The 22,242-nt window shown below is 35.1% G+C and overlaps 1 protein-coding gene and 1 pseudogene across 1 annotated transcript; both read right to left on the bottom strand.

Annotated features, from left to right (window-relative positions):
• Positions 1–15,516: 15,516 nt before the first annotated feature.
• On the bottom strand, positions 15,517–16,827 carry LOC108477794 (ethylene-responsive transcription factor ERF110-like; annotated as a pseudogene).
• A 308-nt stretch (positions 16,828–17,135) lies between these two features.
• On the bottom strand, positions 17,136–18,527 carry LOC108484552 (probable xyloglucan endotransglucosylase/hydrolase protein 23). The gene is made up of 3 exons (XM_017788373.2): positions 18,118–18,527; positions 17,825–18,018; positions 17,136–17,726 (listed from the first exon to the last, which is right to left on the bottom strand). The coding sequence occupies exons 1-3, from the start codon at positions 18,388–18,390 to the stop codon at positions 17,453–17,455; spliced, it is 741 nt and encodes a 246-aa protein (XP_017643862.2). The 5' UTR covers positions 18,391–18,527; the 3' UTR covers positions 17,136–17,452.
• Between the last annotated feature and the right edge of the window lie 3,715 nt (positions 18,528–22,242).

The raw sequence follows: 22,242 nt of genomic DNA, 5'->3' as shown, positions 1-22,242 counted from the left end.
TAGCGGTAGATATCTTTTCCAACTACCTTGGAACTCAAGGGTACAATAACGCAGCATGTCTTCAAGGACCTGAATTACTCTATTCGACTGACCGTCTGTTTGCGGGTGAGAAGCTGTGCTAAAATTCAATTTTGTCCCTAAAGCTTCTTGCAACTTCTGCCAAAACCTCGAGGTAAACCTCGGCTCTCTATCCGAGATAATCAACAAGGGCACCCTGTGAAGTCTCACGATCTCAGAAACATACAAATCAGCTAATTTCTCAAGGGAGTAGTTGGTACACACCGGTATAAAATGTGCTGTCTTGGTAAGCCTATCAACAACAACCCAAACAGAATCTTTTTTCCTTGGTGTCAACGTCAATCCTAATACAAAATCCATAGTTACACAGCCTCATTTCTATTCAAGAACCATTACGGTTAAAGCAAACCCGAAGGTACTTGGTGTTCCACTTTCAACTATTGACAAACTAGACACTTACAAACAAACTCCGAAATGTCTCTCTTCATTCCTGACCACCAGTACATTTTCTTCAAGTCCTTATACATTTTCACACTATCGGGATGGATGGACAAGCAACCACTATGTGCTTTTCGTATAATCTTCTAAATAAGCTTACCGCCTTTGGGTACACAAATTCTATCTTGGTACATCATACAACCATCGATACCAATACGAAATTCTAATTTGTTTTCCTTCTCGCACTGAGCCATCTTAGCTTGCAAATCCTTATCACCTTTTTGAGCCTAAAAAATCTCTTAAAGGAATATCGGTTTAGCTCTCATCTCAGCTAGAATCGAACCATCATCAGTCACAGTCAATTGAGTATTCATAGCTCTCAAGGCGAACAATGATTTCCTACTCAAAGCGTTAGCTACTACATTTGCCTTCCCCGAGTGATAGTCGATTATCAACTTATAGTATTTTATCAACTCTAACCATCTCCGTTGTCATAAATTCAACTCCTTTTAATTCATCAAATACTTGAGACTTTTATGGTCAGTGAACACTCGGCATCTCTCACCATACAAATGGTGTCTCTAAATTTTCAACGCGAACACGATGGCGGCCAACTCTAAATCGTGCGTCGGGTAGGTTTTCTCGTGTGGCTTTAACTGTCTCGAGGCATAGTGTGACAGCCCAAAATCGACCCTAGTCGGGAAGTGGTTTCGGGACCGCTAAACCGAGTCACCGAAATGTTTGAACGTAATATTTATTGTCTAGAATATGTATTTATGAATGTGTGAAAATTTCAAGCTTCGATTTAGTCGATTGCATGTGAATTCAGTTAGTAGGACTTGTGTGACACTTTTGAAAAGTGATAGGCTAATCTATAAGGACCTAATAGTGCATGTAGTCAAAGGGAGGACTTGCATGTCAAATTCCCCCAAGTGCTAGTGGCCACCATGACAAGGAATTATGGGCAAAACATGTCATGAAACATGTTATGTAAGTGCTTTATGTTGGAATAAATAAAATAAGGTGCATGGGTGATAAAATAATGAAAAAAAAAAAAATATGATGAAAACAAAGAAAAGAAAAAAAGTGTCCATCCTTTCATTTCCTTTGCTTGGCGAATGTCCTAAGAAGAAGGGGAAGAGCTTGAGAAAATCAGCCATGGTAGTTGCTAGACCAAGGTATGTTTGATGTTGTCCATGAGATTCATGCATGTTTTTAGTTGTTAGTTTGAATTCTATCTATCCCATGGTTGGATTTGGGGTTGTTGGAGAGTTGGGATTTGACAAAGAAGCTTAAAATTTTAGTTGATACCTTGATGCTATTAACGTGTTAGTTATATGGATGTGTTAAGTTGCTTGTTATGTTAGCATGAAAGTTGAAGTTGTTAAGTCATGGTGTTGGAGGAGCTGAATGTAGGACTAAGAAGAGGATGAGGTTCGCTAACATAGTTGAAAGGGGATGTTGCCGATTTTTAGATTTAGGTTTTGGGAGTGGCTATAATGGGCATTAAGATGTAGAACTTAAGAAATGTAGTTATATGTGAATTTACATGATGTTACAAATAGATGTGAAAATATATGCTAGATTAGGAAAATTTGATTAAGTGTTCATGAGATGAAATTAGGTGGTTAAAAGATGTTATAGTTGACATTGTATATATATATACATACATTCGCCATCCAATTGAGTATGAAGGTAGTGTTAAATCTAATTGTGATGCCCATTTGGAAGTGTATAATCAACTAAATGGGTAATTAGTGTGGATGGTTGCCGAATATACAAACATACATATGCATGTGTAATTGAATTATGAATGTTTAGCAAGATGGTTAAACTAGTTGATTTATTGATTAAGCTCAAGAAGTTAAAGGAGGAGAATCAAGCAAGGGAAAGACGAAGGTCATCGAGTAGCCGACTTGGAACTATTTTACCCAACACAAAGTAAGTCACTAAGCGCATATTTTGTATTGATTTAAATAGACATGATGTCTATGTAACTATGCCGAAAGGAATGATAAATCTATATACATGTATGTATGTGGTGATGAAAGTATCGAATGAAGAGAAAAGAGGTGAGATGTATTGAGTTGTTGATTTCGGCACTAAGTGTGCGGGTATAAACATTTATGATCATGAAATTGGCACTAAGTGTGCGGGTTTAAAATTTGTACAGCACTAAGTGTGCGAGTTTGATTATATAGCACTAAGTGTGCGAGTTGATTATATAGCACTAAGTGTGCGGACTCACTATATGTTTTGAAATCACTATTGACACTGAGTGTGCGACATTATTGAGTTGATCACGGACAGCGGATCGGGTAAGTACCTTGCGCTCATGGCTAATAGGCGCTGTGTTTATATTTGGAGTTGAGTTCGGTAAGTTTTGAACCTATGTGACAATTTTAATTGAAGTCACGTACATAAGACTTATCGTGGAATAAGTGAGAGGTCATTTAGTTGTATGATTGTAACGAGAACAAAATGATGTATAAAAATGCCTCTAATATCCTATTGATTAGTATATGGAATGTGAATGTGTAACTTGGTATGAGATTGAACCGAAAGGTCTAAGGAACTATGGTATAGTTTGGTTTGGATGGAGTAATTAACCTCGTTCCATTTTGTTTCCTCTTGTAATAATGTTATTAATGGATGATAGTGCATTGCTTATGACTTACTGAGTTATGTACTCATTCGGTGTTTGCTTGTCACTTATTTTAGGTTCCTTGGACTCGACTTTTTGTGCATTCGGGACCGTCATCGAAGTCATCACACCGGCTAGCAACTTTTGGTATCTTCTTTTAGTCGGTCTAGGAGAACATTTCGGCATGTATAGGCTAATATGTTTTGTTGAAATTTGGTATGTAAACTTTTAGCCATGCGAAAATGGCATAAATGTTCGGTTGGATTTGGTTCTCTAATGTTAAGTCGCAAGTCTTGGTAATTCGATTTTTATGCCATATGTCATGGTTGATTATTTTTGGTGTTAAAATTCATGATATGGAAATAGTGTAGTAGGGAGATGTTTGACAATGATTAGCCTTTGGAATGGCTAGTCATGATCATAATTGGTGACATGTATGATGAATTACTAGTTAGATCAAGGGGAAATCACGAAATAGGCATAGTTGCTTTAGTAACAGATACTGGTAGCAGCAGTGACGTGAGATTGAAAAATCACTAAAAATAGCAGGAATGGAATTAAATAGTGAATAAATTATTTAAATGAGCCTTGACGAATCTACTTTCATATGGAAGAAACGAAACGGTCATATGAGTTGTATCCTAAGAGATATTTAGGTATTCGTGAAATAGGACCAGAACGGTTTCTGGATTCCCTGTTCCGACTTTGGAAATTCATTAAAATTAACCAGAGATAATTAGGAGTCAGACCATATATGTATAGATTCCTCTTTGAGTTTAGTTTCTATAGAAACAAACGGCATCAGTATTGAAGCCCTGCACAGGGAGATATTCAAGTTGTAACACACGAAGGTCAGTGTAGTCGACCCCTGTAACATGGGAGACTTTAACTAATAAACTGTACTAATTGGCCCAACCAAAAATTCTAGAAAAAAATTTTTAGATGCATATATGAGTCTAGTTTCGGGGAAAATTTACGGAACTAGATTTCGAGTTTCAGAACTCAAGATATGATTTTTAATACGACTCATATGCAGATTGGCAGCCTGTCTGGGAAATTTCTAATAAGTGGCTTGAAGTCTGTTAACACCTCGTGTTCGACTCCGGCGACGGTCTCGGGTTCGGGGTGTTACACATAGGCTATTTACCTTGCCTTCTTGCATGAGCTCGTACCCCAATCCATTCAAAGACGTATCACTGTACACCACAAACTCTTTTCCCGATTCCAATTACATTAAGACTGGGGCTTCGGTCAAGAAAGCCTTTAGTTTCTCAAAACTCTATTGGCACTTAACATTCCATTCGAACTTGACCTCTTTTTGTTGCAGTCTAGTCATCGGAGTAGCTATCATCGAGAATCTTTTAACAAACCGTCTATAGTACCCAGCTAAGCCCAGAAAGCTTCTGATCTCCGACACATTCTTTGGTGGTTTCCACTCAATAATGGCTAATATCTTTCTTGGGTCAACTTTAATTCCATCACCCGACAAAATGTGCCCTGAGAATCTGACCTCTCGGAGCCAAAACTCATTTTTGTTGAACTTAGCATATAACTGCTTATCTCTCAATGTTTTTAAAACCGTTCTCAGATGCTCCGTGTATTCACTCTCATCACGTGAGTAAATCAGTATGTCGTCGAGAAATACGGTTGAAAAATGCGGTTCATCAAGTCCATAAACACCACAAGGGCATTTGTTAAACCGAAGGGCATAACAAGAAACTTATAGTGCCCATACCTCGTCCTAAATGCGGTTTTCAGTACATCTTACTCCTTAACCTTTAGCTAGTAGTAGCCAGACCTTAAGTCAATATTAGAAAACACGGTGGCTCCCTTCAACTGATTGAACAAATCATCGATCCTTGGCAAGAGATACTTGTTCTTCACAGTCACCTTGTTGAGCTGTCTGTAATCTATACATAATCTCACCGATCCATCCTTTTTCTTTACAAATAGTACTGGGCACCCCACGGGGAGAAACTCGGCCTCTCAAAACTCTTGTCAGTTAACTCTTGTAGTTGAACTTTCAACTCCTTTACTTCCGTAGGAGCCATCCTGTACGGAGAAATTGAGATGGGTGCCGTACCAAGGGCTAATTCAATTCCAAATTTGACTTCCCCCACAGGATGCAATCCAGGTAAATCCTCCGGAAACACATCTGTGAACTTACATACCATTGGTACCAACTCAATCTTCAATTCAGATACTTGAGTATTCAACACAAAAGCGATGTAAGCTTCATACCCTTTTCTCAAATATCTCACTGCCGACATAGACGATATCACTATAGGCGAAATGTCTAATTCACCCATTTCAACCTGAAGAACATACCCGTCTTCACATTTCAACTCAATAGATTTCTTTCCACAGTCCACTACAACACTATGAGAAGTTAACCAATCCATCCCACAGATTACATCAAATTTATTAAACGGAAATAACATCAAGTTAGCTGGGAAACAATGACCTCTAATCGTTAAAGGATAATTTCTACACACTTGGTCAACTAACACATGTTTTCCTAGAAGATTTGACACTTTTACCACAAATTTAGTGGACTCAACTAGCATGTTCATGCGGCGTATCAATTCCATTCAAATATAAGAATGGGTAGACCTCGAGTCAATTAACCCAACAACAGATATAACATGGATAGAGAAAGTGCCCGTAATAACATCGGGAGACTCTGCCTCTTCACGGGCATGTATAGCATAAGTCCTTGCAGGCACTCTGCCCTTGGACCTTGCAGCAGCATCTCTAGGCGTACCTCTACTGCTAGCCGCACTTCATAGGTTCTTATGTGGTCTACTCCTTGAAGGAGCGTTACCCGATCTCACACTTTGATCCTTAACTTTCTTGACCATCTCGGGATAGCTACGAATAAAATGGTCCGACGACCCACATTTAAAGTAGCCTCTTCATTACCTTGGCACTCCCCGACATGACCTCTACCGTACTGCGAACATTCTGGTCTATTTGGTTGGGCACTACCAACACTTGCGATAGAAGTGGTTTGAGCTTTAGACACTGTATGCTACTTGCTCTTGTTTCTGCTCGAAAATCCTACTGACGCAATTGATCGAGTAGAAAACTCTCTCGATCTCTTGGATAAGGTCTGCTGTGATTTCCTCATTTCTCTTTTCTTTGAGTCAAGAGACTCAATGTCAGCTTTTCTCTTTTCTTTGGCCAATTATTTGGCCAATTCTTCGGCCTTACATTCTCTCTCAACGAGCACCACAAATTCCCTTAGCTCCAAGATGCCAACTAGTAGACGGATTTGTTCAAACCATCTTCAAACCTCTTGCAGATAATGGCTTTAGTAGATACGCACTCCCGTGCATATTTGCTGAGTCTCACAAACTCACACTCATACTCAGTCAGTGTTATATGGCCTTGTTTCAGCTCAAGGAATTCTTTCCTCCTTTGGTCAATAAACCTTTGGCTAATATACTTTTTACGGAACTCTAGGAAAAATTCCCAAGTTACTCTCTCTCGGTACCACTGACACGAGAGTATTCCCATTGATAGGCCGAGTCTTGTAGGAGTGACACCATACATTTTATGCACTCCTCAAGCGTGCATGATAACTTACCAAATACAATAATGGTATTTTCCAACCAGAACTCTGTTTTTTCTGGGTCATCATCAATATTAGCCCGAAATTCCTCAGCCTCTTGCTTTCGAATTCTATCCACTAGAGGTTTCTCTCTTCTATCCATTTCTACTCCTTGAAGAGCTATATGAATGGGTTGAGGAATTGGGGGAGGTAGAGGAGGTGGAGTATTCGGATTTGCACGAATAAACTCTGAATACCAAGCGTCTATCATATGGAGGTAAGCTTCTCTAGCCCCTCCGCCCTAAATCATTGTCACGGGCCCACTATCCACTGGCGTGGTCCCTTCTGTAAGAGCCAGCGCATTACTCTCTATGTCATCCGTAGTAGCTACGTCCAGATCCATTTATTATATATAAAAACACAATTTATCTCGTTAGAAGTTGTCACACTATCAATATATAATTATGGCATGTATAGCTAGACTCATACTCATGCTAGGTTAGTCCTAGAATCGACTAAACCATAACTCTGATACCACTAAATGTAACACCCTACACCCGTGCCCTACGCTGGGACAGAATACAAGGCGTTACTAAACTTAAACACGTACATATCACATTTTCGAGTCACCAAGACTCGCTCAAGTTTAAAACTTTTTCAAACTATGTTTAAAATTCCTTAACATGGACTTACGAGGCCCCAAACATCCATTGGAAACCACTCGAGACCAACTCGGGTCCTTTAACCAACCATATAAGAATAAATTTTGAAATAGGGCACACGCCCTGTGGAAGGGCAACACGCCCGTGTGGCTACTATGACATGGTCGTGCTGATGGCCCGTGTGATTCACAGGGCCTAAACATAAGGGGACACGCCCGTGTTTAAACCTGTGCGAATTAAATTCCAAATTCGAACCTACAGGGGTTTTCACACGGCCTGACACACGCCCGTGTCCGTGGCTCGTGTCCCTCGCACGGCACGGACACGCTCGTCTCTTAGCCCGTGCCTATAAACCTTGACATTCTGTTTTTGACGTCAGCAACCAAATAGAGGCACACAACCAAGGAACACTCACGGTCGTGTCTTTGCCTGTGTGTTTACTACTATGCATACTGACTTGCAAATTTTACATGCAGGGGACACGGTCGAACAACACGCCCATGGGGCTGACCGTGCGTCACACACGGCCTAGACACACGCCCGTGTGTCTACCCGTATGGACAATATAAAGTTATCTACCAAGCCTTTTGCCACCCTGAAACACAATCCAATACCATCCATCACTCCAAAGTCTATCATAACATGATTTTCCAATCAAGCAACCATAACTAAGACCTATATACATTTCACATATGTTTAAGCGACTAATTTATGTACTTTGCTATCCATACACTGAAATTCGCATGCTCAACCATACCAACAATTTTCTCATTCATGAGAGACGTTCTTGTATTTATATAAAAACTTTCAATATTAGCCATTTTTCATGGCCTTATACAAAATGAGTCAAATGCTAAAACAAGCCAACACATTTGGCCCCAAAACAGTGTGACACTAAAACAAGACAAAAGTTTCTATACATGCCATAATCAAAATAAAAGTACTAACTATACCAAGTGTTTTAGATGATAGTGTGACTGGTTTCTCCAACGTTAGCGATGATCCTCGAGCTACTTTAGCGGCACTATAAGAAAATAGAAAGGAAAAGTGGTAAGCATAAAGCTTAGTAAGTTGCATGAAAATAAACATCAACTAATTATCATACAATAATATGCTCATAACATTTCATAGCTTGTCCATGAATACAATGAATAGATATAAGTACAACTTACTTATCACCATCCAATACAATTTATATGGCATATATTGAGCCCATATCTCATACATTTCAAGTAAGTACCTGTACTGCTCACTACATGGTCATAACTTTTCTCATTTCAATACAAACCATAAATCTTTCGTTGAATCATTTGGAATATTACCAGATACTCAATAACCCCGAACATGGGATAAAATGCCGACGCCATGTCCCAGACATGGTCTTACATTGGCTAGCACATTGAAGTCGATCCCGTGTCCCAAACAGGTCTTACATTGACTTTCATATATCAAGGCTGATGCCATGTCCCAAACAGGTCTTACACACATCAAGCTGACGCCATGTCCCAGATAGGTCTTACACTAGCTTGTATATCCCGAGGCAGATGCATGTCCTAGACATGTCTTACACTAGCTCTTGTCTCAATGCCGATGCGTGTCCCAAACATGTCTTACACTGACACTCATGATGTAGCCTATTCATATCCCAGACATGTCTTACACTGGCACTCATGATGTGGCTGATGCATGTCCCAAACATATCTTACACTGGCTCACATACCACCCAATGTCATGGTATGAATATCCAAGTCTACTCCAAATGTTCAATTGGAAATCTTTACTACATTTATTTCTCATCATGCATTCTCATATTCACAATCATAACAATTTATGCAATATTAATTCAATCATAGATCATAACAATATAGTTGTATTATTGACATGCAACTTACCTCGGTATACAAAACGTGAGCGACTATTTCGACTTAGTCTGTTAGTTTGGCTTTTCCCTAGTCTAGGCCCGGATTTTGTAATTCTTGATCTAAAATAGAAAAATTTGTTCATTTAATCAGCACATCAATCTAGACACTTACAAATTTGTATTTTAGGTAAAATAACCATTTTGGCCCTAAACTTTCACAAAATGACCATTTTAACCTTTGGCTTGAAAATCAATTTTTTTCAAATTTCCTTATTAACCAAGCCTAGCCGAACACTTTTTACACTAGGAGCAGCCCAAAATTCTCACTATTTCACACATTTATTACCTATTTCACAACTTATGCAAAATGGTCCTTAGTTAGGGTTTCCATGTAAACTACTTCATAAAAGTTGTTTATTTCACAACCATGATTCATTTTCTTCCAGAAAATTTTAGAAAACAACAAGAACACTCTCATGGTAAAACCCTAGACTTTTAACCATTTTGCAAAATAGTCCTCTTGTTTGAAAGCTCATGCTACAAGGGTTTTAAAAGTACAAAAATCATCAAGAAAGACCATCAAAATCACTTGTGAGGGGTACAAGTTGCTGAAATTTTCAAAATTTCAAACCTCTATTTTGCTGGTGTTTTTTGATGGAGAAGAATATGAAAAAGGGATAATATCATCTTTTTTTTATCTTATTTTCTTTTTGGCCAAATAAGTCACCAAACTTCACCTACCATTTGACTATTTTAATTTCCTTGTCTCATGGTTGGCCAAGCAACATCCTAGGGTTTCTTTGTACTTTAAATGCCCCCACTTTATAATCTATGGCCATTTAACACTATTTGTTAGGAAATCACAACTTTTTTCCTTTATGCGATTTAGTCTCACAATTAAGCTCACAAACGCTAAAATTACTTCACCAAAATTTTCATGGATTGATATAATCATGCTATAACACCAAAATAATAATTAAATAGTTTCTCTGACTTTAGATTTGTGGTCTCAAAATCACTGTTCCGACTAAGCCCAAAATCGGGCTATTACACCCGACTTCATCTTCCACGGCTTGTACCGATATCTCCTCATCCTCAATGATTTTAAGGTTAGCTAACTCTTCATCCATTGAGACCCACCACAAAATCCACTATTTTCCTTCCAGCAATAGTTATCGTTGCTAAGCAGAATAAAGAAAAACAAAAGTAGAACCATCCTAGGTTAGCAGACTAAGAAAACGTGCTAGGGTAGCAAACTCTTAGTTAAATTAAATGAATATATACATTTTTCATATTAAAATATTTTTATATATTAATTATTAAAATCATAAAATGTATTATATTTAATAACTAAAATATATAAAATAAATTCATATTATTTTATATTTAATAACTAAAATATTATTTTCATTTTACTTTTTATCTTTAAAAATTATTTACATATTAAAATTTTTATAAATTTTTAACTGTATTTAATATATTTTTAAAAATGTGTTATAATGATGATGCTTTAACATTATTTAGAAAAAAATCATTAAATTTTTAAACTTATTTTTGAATTTATTATCATTCAACATTTGAATTTTTATAATTTAAAAGTAATAATAAACATTTTATTACCTTTCATAAAATTTGAATGATATATATTTAAGGTAAAATATGAGAAAATAATAATTTAAATTAATCATTTAATTGTGCAAAATTTGATAAGCATTCCAATCAAAATCATCAATAATATACAAATTCTTATTATATGAAGAAAAAGAAAAAGGAGAGAAAGAAAACAGATTGATGCGTGCGTTGTCGGTGCCAATGTCGACGTCGAGCAAGACATTGTGATGGGAAGTAGGGGAGGAGATGCTATTGGAGTAGGCAGAGGGAGAAGAATGGAACCAGATTTTTGGATGAGGTTGTTGATGTTGTTGTATAAGTTTGTCGAGAAGCGACATCGTATCAGACCGAGTTCTCTCTTTACCCAACATTTCTTTTCCTTTCATATTCATCTTGTAATTTTTTTTCTTTTGTTGAATGTGTGCTTCATCTCTTTCATTTCTTTGCAATTGACTTTTGGTTTGTTTTATTTTTAGCACTACTAAAGCTTAGACTTAGGAATACTTATTAAAAGTGTCTAAAAGTTAAAATTTTTAGCTTCTAGAAAAAAGTATTTTTGGGTCAATTTTAATTTAAAAAATATTTTTTCTCAAAAATAGCTTGTTTAGGAATATTTTTAATATTTAAAAGCATTCCTAAACTAGCCCTTAGTTTAACCTTACTTCTCAAAAGTGTTTACTAAATTTTTTGCTTTTACTTTTAGTTAAAACAAAAGAAATTTTTTGTCTAAAAATACTTTTGAAAAGCTTAAAACATATTATTTAGCAATACTTTTATTTCAAAAATATTTTTTATCCTAAAACTACTTTTTAGAAGTAATTTTAAATTGACCCTAAAAATGACTTGACGTCGAAAGCTAGATAAGTTTTACTTTTCTCTTATACAACTAAAGCAATTAAACAAATTAGTTTAACATTGAATTTTAAAATACTAAAAGTGTAATAACATGTTTTTAATATTTAAATTTGAATAATAACAAAATATATCATTTCAATGTCATTTTTTAATAATAGAATGGCACAAAATTACATCGCAGAAGTTCCTTGTATGGTTTATCAATTTAATAATATATATATATATATATATATATATATCATAAATTATGTTTCTAATAGTGAGAACACAAAATTTTCTTTAATTCTCAACATTAAATTATTTAAAATTAAAATTAATTTTTTATTAATTTTTAAAATTTATAGTTATTTAATTTATTTTTAATATAACCATTCAATATCAATTTAATTTGTTTGTATAGAGAATTTTTATGCGGACGCCTGATGGTTGTATGGAATTAATTAATAATCATAGGAATTAAAAAAAGAGAGAGTAGATTCTGTGTTTCTATGTCATAAGCCATGAACGAAATAGACTATGTATGCACCACCATTCCCTTTAAAGTGCAAATTAAAATCCTGTTTATTTTTCATGTCTTTTTCGTAAGGGATAATATATTCTTTTCCTAAATTTGATAATTAAATTTATTTTAATATATGTATTATTTTTCATTTTGATATTTAAATTTGACGAGTAAATTCATTTTGATCACTGAATTTGAAAAATATAGAAGTGTAATAATATAGCATTTTGAAATTATATCATATCATCACTTAAACATATATAAAATTCTAGGTGATGATGTGGTATAATGTTAGAGTCTCATTTATAATGCTTTAATAATCGAATTGATAGTTGAATCAATCAGACCATTAGTTCTCGATTCAATCGGTTTAATCAGTTAATTATCAGACTAACAATAATTAAATAAATTATTAAAAATTCATAATTTTTTTAGGAAAATATTAAACTGGTTCAATATGTTCAACTACTAGCTTTTCTCTAAGTTTTCGATTTTTATTATAACACCCCAAACCTAGCCTAGACGTTATGGCCGAATCTAGTGATGTTACAGAGAATAGGTTTTGAAAGCTAAGTTGATTTGATAAATTGATTATCTTTATAACTCACATTCTTTCGTGTTTATTATCAAACCATTATTAAAGCAGTTCATTTATCAAAACACTTTTTACAGCGGAAGCATTAACAAAAACTAGTACACATAACTCGTATTTTTAGAAAACCTCTTTTTGGCATAGAATCCAATCTCATAAAACATTTATCAAGCATGCAATTTTATCGAACAAATAAATCCAAAAACAAGTTAAAACCAAACAGTGCAGAGAGTACCCAAAAAAATTACAACTCTCAAATAAGTCCAAAAATTAAAATAGATCAAAAGCATTAAGTTTTAATAGTTTTACGATAAGGTGGTCATCGCTGACTCTGCCGCACTGATCCGCCTAAGTCAGTGGATTACCTGACAGAACAGACAATGTGAGTTTACATAAACTCAGTGTATAACCCCACAGAATTAAGCATGCAAACATACAGAATCATTTACACAGTCAGAAACAGAAACAGATACAGATACAGAATCGGGCTTAGGCCCATTTCAGATATAGATAAAGTAAAAAGAATCAGAATCCTACCCCCAATCCTCTATACACCATCTCCGACCATCCAAACACACCATATGGGGTTAAAAACACCCACTCATCCCTACACATCATGTTATGTCATTACGACACGTATTAGATACAGTGCAGCCAAGCTGCTAGATAATAGGCGAAATACTTCCTCCACATATACAAATCCCACCCCAAAATAGATACAAAGCAATACATACAGAATTAACAGATGGAACATGCATAACATACTTATAAAAACAGATAGCAGATTTACATGGCATAAACATGCTTAGAACAGTACTTCAGTCTAACAAAACATGTAATTTTAGGGCTTAGTCAGTCTTTACCGACCCTACGGTAGGTCCATAGTCGAGTAGGACGACCCGTGGACCCTACGAAAAATTTTAGTAATATGGGCCCACATGCCCGTGTGGTTTGCCACTGTGGGCCTACACACTCGTGTGGCCAACACGCCTAGATTGGCCTTGCTGTATGGTCCACACGGCCTAGCCCAATAATCCACACGCCCGTGTGAAATTCCCGTGTGGCCCACACGGCCACGCTCGATCCACCACACGGCTGTGTGTTGCGCACGGTCATGCCTTCGTTGACCACACGGCCTACCATACGGGTGACCACACGCCCGTATGGCATCGACAAAATAGTTTTTCAGCTTTTGCTGAAACCTTATTTTCTGCATTTTGGGTGCACACCTGGTATCGTTTTAATGCAAAAACACTCCCGAACCTTCCAAAGGCTAAAAATAGAATACCCAATAACGATTTAACGAATTAACTAACGAATTCGATAACAAGGAATTGACACGAAACCAACTTACCGTCGACGAGCGAAAATCACCAATATGAACTAAACTGTTATGGCAAAATCCACAGCCTCATGATCTTCTCCTACATAACACACTCACTAAGATTATTATTCCAAACCAAAATACTAATACCTATTCAAACGAACGAAAGTTATAAGATGAATCCACAACTTACCAAGATACACGATGCACAAACGTAACACCGAGCCCCAAGAAAAAAATAAACGATTGGTTGAACAAAAAGGGAAGAAAGTAACGAAAAAGAAAAGGCAGAAGAGGATGCAAAATGTTAGAGAGTTTGGATGAAACAGAAAAAAGAATTTGAAAATAAAAATCAAAAATAAAAATATTTCGGTAACCCCTCAAATCCTAACTCCCCACTATCCCACTACATCTCAACCACTTCAGAATTTCAATTCAAACGAAATACCAATGGACAACCGAGCAAAAATAATTATACCTATGCTCGCGCAGAGATTTGAACACATAAACTCCAACACACCAACTCCCTTACCACTCAAACCATCAAGCTCATTCTAATATAGAATTACAAAAAATTTAATATAAACCTACTGATCAAAGATAAGGCTTAATTCCAAAATTAACCAAAGGCAAGGCTTGAACTTGGGACCTCACACACACACCTAAAACACTTAACCACTGAAAAAGATATATATTTGTGTCAAAATGAGACGAAACCAGAATAAAGAAAATTAGGGCGTTACATTTATCAATTTCAAATAATTTTCGATTCAATTATTTGAACCCTTTTATACAAATAAATATACTAATCGATTCTTAATTCAATAGGTCTGATTGACCAATATTTCCGTGTTCAAAGAACACTAATCATATCATTAAAAATCGACAGAATCCAAATTTAAATACCAATAAAGATTTAGTGTCAAGTTTAATATTAAAGTAAAAAATATATATAAATATTAAAATAAACTTAAGGGTAAATTACACCAACAGTCACTAAACTTTGGGGTAGCTGACAAACCAGTCACCTAGGTTGCATTTCAGTCACCCAACTTTCAAAAAGTTACAAAACAGTCACTAACGTTATGAAAAAATGACAAAATAATTACTGATTAACAGTTTCTATTAGGGGGTTAACGGGAGTCCTAATGTGGCTAGTTAACTAGCTGATGTGGCCAGTTAACTTGCTACGTTGGACGAATAGTCAAAGGGTCAAACAAAAAAAGAAAAGATGATTGGTCAGAATGATTTTTCTTCTTTTTCTTCTCATCTTTCTCTTCATCTTCTTCTCCCTCAACCTCTTTCTCTTTATGCTTCTTTTATTTTTTCTTGTTCTTCTCTCCTTTCTCTTCATCTTCTTTCTCCAACAACAAAACAATGGCTACAAATCAAGAGCCATAACAATAGTTGCTGAACAACCCCAAGCCACCTGCATCCCTAAAAAACCATCGGATTACTATGAACTAGTGGGTGAAGGATAATTATTAGATGAGACCACGGAGGCATTGGAAAATCTGACCCACTTGCCTGACTTTGATTAGACGGCTGCCTAAAAACGTCCAATTGTTGATGCTCACCAAAAACCAGAGGAAAGAAGCAGAGGAAGAAGAAGATGATGAAGCAGCAGAAGAATGAGCTACAGATGAAGAAGGAAAATGTGACAAAGAAGAAGATAGGAATAAGTGTTGAAAGTTAGGTAACTAAGATGATTGCATCGTCTGTTCCATCAAGCTCGTAGCTTCTTGTCCATGGAAATCAGTAGAACTCTATAGCAACTGAGAGTACTGCCAGTAATCTCTCAGCATATCAGCTATAGGGCTGTGAAGATGTTGGGACTAGTAAATCAATGGCAATGGTGTTGAATAAAGTGGGCAAAACTGGGTTGTTAGAGAACTAGAAACTGATGTTTGGGTAGTGGGAAAATTCTATATTGATTGAGGAACAAGCCTTACAAGTTTAGGAAAATTTAACTTGGCCCTGCTTCCCTTGAATTTCAAAGTGGCTTCCTCATAGGCTCTTGCGGCGGCTTCCGCAGTATCAAAGGTACCTAGCCAAACTCTTGCTGCTTTGTGAGGATCACGTATTTCGGCCGCCCGTTTCCCCCATGACCTTTTCCTAACGCCCCTATATCTTCTTCTTCGCTCACCGGTTTCCTCATAGGCAGCTGCTGCCACTGTTTCTGCTGCTGGTGCAACAATGCTTGTAGTTTCCTCAGCAACTATTTTTAAAAAGAAAGCTAATCAAATGAGACGTCTTCTTGTGAAAGTAAAATATTATTTCTTCTAAGATCAATATGGATTGAAAGGTTGAATTGCTTAAATTCTAAATGAAGGTGGTAATGCTAGCTTGTTGCAACTTGAGTTCTATAAGCTAACTAATGCAAACTTTATAAACATGCAATATTACATACTAGTTAATATTATTTATTATTACTACTAGTAATTAATATTTTATTAAACTAGTAATAATAGGAAAACAATTAAGTCTTTTCTAGATTATGTTATCTTATGTAATCATATGTAAGGAAAGGAAAACAGTAACAGAATCCCCTAAATTTTCACCGAAAGGGAAAAGAAAGAAAAGAAAGAGTTTAGGAAGAAGAAAAAAAATGGAGGAAAAGTGGTATTTATTGATAGTAATATATATACATAACAAAAGTTCCAACAGAGGATGAATTAGCATGAGAGCCTCTAAAATCATCAAAACTTCTTTGAACCCTTGGTGCAGCAGACTCAACCAATTGAGCACTAGTCTCATCTCCTTCCATTTTCTCTTATTCTTCTTCTCCTTCTCTTCTTTTTCTTCTTCTTCTTCTTCTCTTATTCTTCTTTTTTCTCTTATTCTTCTACTGCCCAGGATTGTTTAGGGTTAAAAAAGACTGTTAAAATGACAGCTAACCCACCGTTAAATGCCATGTCATTTTTTCGTAACATCTGTAATGAAAAATGGTTAAAAGGACTGTTTTGTTATTTTTTCAAAATTGAGTAACTGAAATGAAACCTAGGTGACTGTTTTGTTAGCTATCCCAAAGTTGAGAAGTTGAGTGAATGTTTACGTAATTTACCCTAAACTTAATTGCTAAATTCAAAAATAAAAATTATATTATTCCTTTTCGTAACAAAATATGACATATAAAGTGATGATAATTTTCATAAGATCAAAAGAATGATGAGGTGGTTTGAGTAAAAGAAAATAAATAATAAAAGAATATTGAATATCAATCTCTAAAATAATTTTATGTAATCGGATCTTCAAGTCTTTTAAGACATATTGCACTCTGGAGGTAGCCCTTGAGGAAATCTCTTAGCATCATTGCAGTAATTGTATATCATGTAGTTCTTTTGTACCCATTGCAACCTTTGTTGCTCCGCTGAATCCATTTCTTGAGAGAATCATGCTCTGTTTGTCGATGCAGAAGACGGTGAAGTTTTCGATTTACATGAAGAAGCTCCATTGGACCACACACAAGCATCGGCATTGAAGTTCCTGTAAGAAGCAGTGAAAGGAGCTTGGGTCCAATCCGTCTTAACAAAACCACCTCTTGTGGCCCAATCATCGGCATTCCACAAGCTAGAGTAAATTCTCATCGGCTGGTTCTTAGGAAATGGGACACCAAGTGATTCCATGTTTTTGAACTCTCTAATGGGTGTACCGTCAACAGAGAAGCTGGAAAATAACAACATCAAAAACTTAATCAATCAATCAATTTGAAAACAGAAAAATAACCTAAAATCTAATGGGTGGTTTGTTTTATGAATACTCACATTATACGTTGGGGGTTCCAAAGGATTGAATAAGTATGGAAATCTGCAGTCGGGTCAAACCAGAGATAAAACTGTTGATCTCTGTTACCCTTGCCTTGACTGAACACGTTTGTGTGAAGAATGTACGGGTCGCCACTTAAATTCCCGAGGAACTCGAAATCAATTTCATCCCATGTTGATCCTTTCGAAGATAGCTGCAAATCCAAAATATAGATAAATATATATACCACCATACTTTAAAGCCATTATCGTCTATTATGACTTGATAAAAAAATAGTGGAATATTAACTTACATAATAGGCAGTGACTGTGCCAGCAGAGTTATCAGGGACAAGCTTGAGTTGCATATCAATCTTGCCGAAAAGATACTCGTTCTTGGATTGGAAACCAGAACCAGAAGCTTTATCGAGGGAGAGAGTGAGAACCTCTCTATTGTTGACAATTTTACCACGGCCATCTCCCCATGTGATTTCAAAATCACTGTGGAAGTTACTTGCTGATGCTGCCATGAGACAGGCAACCATAAGAGGCATAAGAAAGGTAAATTTCAAACCGGAAGAACTCATTTTTGACTTTCGATTTTTTTTTTTTGTAGAGCAGAGGATTTGGTGTGATGGAGAGGAATGATAGAGCCGGTCATTTATATAGTGAAGAAAAAGGGTAGAGGAAGAAGTCAAGGAAGCTGCTCTCCTTTAGCTTGGTTGTAGACAGTTGTTTGAGTACGAATCATATATAAAAATAGCTAGATGTAAAAATCGCACGAACCTACAAAAGCGCATACGTTTTTAATTGAAAGTGAAGTGTTTCGGGTTAATTGCTGCTTAGTTGCTGTCGCCAGGTTGCCTACGCGACAGGCCGATGCAGCACCGCCTTTAACTAACTGAAAATATCCCAAGTGTTACTAAAAGGATAAAATAAAGTGGTCCCCTGGGAAAACGATTTGTATTTTCCTTTTTTTTTGGTAGAATATTTGTATTTTTCTTATAAGTAAAAGAGTTAGCTCCACTAAAAAATTCTGTAGCGTTTTTATTAAAATATTCCTTAAATATTTTGATAAATTCTTAAATATTTAAAAAAAATTCTAATCTGATTTTGGTAAAAGTATGGCTGTTTTATCTATTTTATGATTTGGGTGTAGTTATTATATGATTTGAATGTAATTTTATTCGCTTGAAATGGTATTTAGATAAAGTTTTTCAATTATATTAATTTTAGAATTTAATTTTTTAAAGATAATATTAATTTAAATATATAAGCAGGTGTTAAATTTAGATTAAAAATATTAAAGTTGTATAAATATATTTATTCCCAATTATCGTTAAATGGACAGGAAATTGATTAAAAAATTTATGTGTACATCGACTGCATATGTTGCTTTTCCTTGTCTCACATGAAAAGCATATTTTTATAGGCTAAAGGCCGAGTTGTGAAATTTCTCAATCTACCAAGCTAGGCGAAATTAAATAAAGAAAATGTTTCTCAAAGGTTAAGGAGATATAGAGCTAATAGAATTATTTGTTTAAAAGATTTAAAATATTTCAAATAATTGAAATTTATAAATATAAAGTGTAATATTTAAGAATTATTATTAAAATTACCAAATATAACTGATGTTACCTTCGAATTGTTAAAAAAATATACGAAATTTAAATGAATTATAGGAAATAATTTAAAGTGAATTATAAAGGTATATGAATTGAATAGTAAAATAATTAAAATGAATAAACTATTATTAAAATTGAATTGAATGACATATAAACTATTTCATTTAATTTAAAAATATATAAAAATAATTAAAAAATCATATACATGAATGGAATAGTAAAACACAATAGCCTAAACTGAAAATGTTAACATCTTTCTTTTAAGGCTTAATGTAAAATTGGCTACTAACATTTATATGTTTTGTCAAAATGACCCTAATTGTATTTTTAAGTTTTTTTGTCATCAACCTTTGTTTTTTTTTTCAATCTGCTCAAGGTTTTAAATTTTCTTTTTTTTCAAAAGGTACATTTGTTTATTGAGAAATTTTTCTCTTGAGTTAACTTTTTTTAGATAATTACGTTTATTTTCTTTAACTTAAGAGTTGTTTTTAATTTAAAGAATTATTTATTTATTTTATTATTTTCCACATGTAATTATCTTATTGGGTTATCTAAGTAATAAATTACATCTTATTAAAAATATTCCACATATGAAATTTGACATCATCCCGTTAATTTTTTTGACGGTACTTTCATTAAATATGTTAGAAAAAACAGATTGAAAAAAACGAACAAAGGTTGATGGTCAAAAAAGGCTAAAAATACAATTAGGGCCATTTTGACAAAACATGCAAACATTAGTGGCCAAATTTGTCGTTATGCTTTGTTAAATAAGTGATCTTTAAACAAATAATGCCGTTATTTTTTAATTTATTATTAAATTATTTACCTAATTTGCTAATGTGTTATTGTAACACTCCTTACCCGTATTCGACACCAAAACAGGGTACGAGGCATTACCAGACTTGAATATAATCAAACATACAAAACCGAGACATACATTTGCATCCAAATTTAAAACTTTTTGAAATCGAGCATAAAGTCCCTAACACGAGCCTACGAGGCCTAAAACATGCATTGGAAGTAGTTCGGGACTAAATCGAGAACTTTGGAAAATTTCAAAATACTTAGAAAATTTTTCATGTTTTAAGAGCCACACCCCCATGTAGCTTGAGATACGCCCATGTGGGCAGGCCGTGTGGTCGATTTAATTTTCATAATTTTTTTCATAAAATAAGTGCAGACTTCATACCCCCAGGGCACACGCCTGTACCTGAGGCTGTGTCATCCACACGGCTGAGACACATGCCTGTATGCTCAACACTTAGCATTCTGTTTTGCAACAATTAAGGTACAGGGGACACATGACTGGATCACATGCCCATAGGGTGAGCCGTGTGTCACACAAGGCCTAGACACGCACCCGTGTGGACAAAAATAAGGCTATTTTCCAAGCCATATGGTCACCCTTCCATGCAAAAACCTACACAACAAAACATAGCACCATTCCAAGTACATATGTTCAGCCAATTTAGCCAAAATCAAGATATCCACACATCATTTACATGTTACCATTTCACACATACAACATCACATACTTATCAACTTCAATCATGCATACTTCTACATCTATGGAAACATCATCATATGTATATCTACTTAAACCAATATTAGCCAATACCATATGGCCATTTACAAAATGAATTATCAACCAATATAGGCCAACACATTAGGGCAAATCAATTATGACACATAACAAAATGACCAAGTCCCTATACATGCCATAACTCAAAATGTTAAAATCATTGGTACCCAAAATGTTAAGTTGATAGTGTGAATGGATCTCCGATAGTCTTCGATCCCCGAGCTGGCTTGGTGACACTATAAAATAAGGGAAAAGAAAGGAAGTAAGCTTTAAAGCTTAGTAAGTTCTTTTGCAAATAATAAGCATTATAAACTCAAATTTATCATGCAATTAACATGAAGTGAATTAACATATATGTCATTATAAATCTTATAGTCCAATTGGCATGAATATTATTATAACCTTAGTATCATGACTTGCACAATCATAACCTTACCGAGGGATTCATCACATATCAAGCTTATTAAGCATAAGTTTTACGTATATACCTGTACCATCTTGCAACATACCATGGTCTTACGCAACATTAACATTTCCGTTACGGTTCTCGTTGAACCACTTGGAATACTAAAGGATACTCGGGAAATCTCACACATAGTACTATACCAATGCCATATCCCAAATATGGTCTTACATGGGATCTCATATCGATGCCAATAGCCCCGATATGGTCTTACATGAAGTCTCATATCGATGCCGTATCCCAGATATGGTCTTACACGTAATCTCAAATAATCCTAATGTCATGACATTTGTATCCTATCTATTCCTAAGGTTCAATCGGGATTTCTCTCTTGTCGAACTTTTTCGATTACATCCAATGAGTCAATCATAATTCATAAAATATTAAAGCAATTAAAGCATAAATAATAATGCATTATTTACATACGAACTTACCTCGGTACAAAAATAGTGGAAATGGACCTAATCGTCAAAGACTTTGTTTTTTCCCCGATCTAGGTCCAAACCTCATTTCTCTTGATCTATAATAGCAAATTTAACTCATTTATTAACCACATTACTCAATTTAGTCCAAAAATCACACTATGGAAAAATTACATTTTTGCCCCTAAACTTTGTCATATTTACATTTTGCTCTCTAGGCTCGTAAAATGAAATCTATTCAATTTCATCAAGACCCAAGCCTAGCCGAACCCTATACCTACTCATATTAGCCCACATTTTTCATCAAATCACATCTTTACTACACATTTTATAACTTTTTACAA

Source organism: Gossypium arboreum, chromosome 3 (assembly GCF_025698485.1).
Source record: "Gossypium arboreum isolate Shixiya-1 chromosome 3, ASM2569848v2, whole genome shotgun sequence".
NCBI lineage: Eukaryota > Viridiplantae > Streptophyta > Magnoliopsida > Malvales > Malvaceae > Gossypium > Gossypium arboreum.
The sequence above is the reverse complement of the archived record's forward strand: the minus strand, read 5'-3'. Positions and strand labels throughout refer to the sequence as shown.

What these genes read in the sequence shown, in the direction of transcription:
- LOC108484552 (XM_017788373.2), bottom strand. Translation starts at nt 18,390, where the DNA reads ATGAGTTCTTCCGGTTTGAAATTTACCTTTCTTATGCCTCTTATGGTT. An exon ending in GCACAGTCACTGCCTATTAT is followed by an intron (nt 18,019 to 18,117) that starts GTAAGTTAATAT and finishes TTGGATTTGCAG; the next exon opens with CTATCTTCGAAAGGATCAAC. An exon ending in TGGAACCCCCAACGTATAAT is followed by an intron (nt 17,727 to 17,824) that starts GTGAGTATTCAT and finishes GTTATTTTCCAG; the next exon opens with CTTCTCTGTTGACGGTACAC.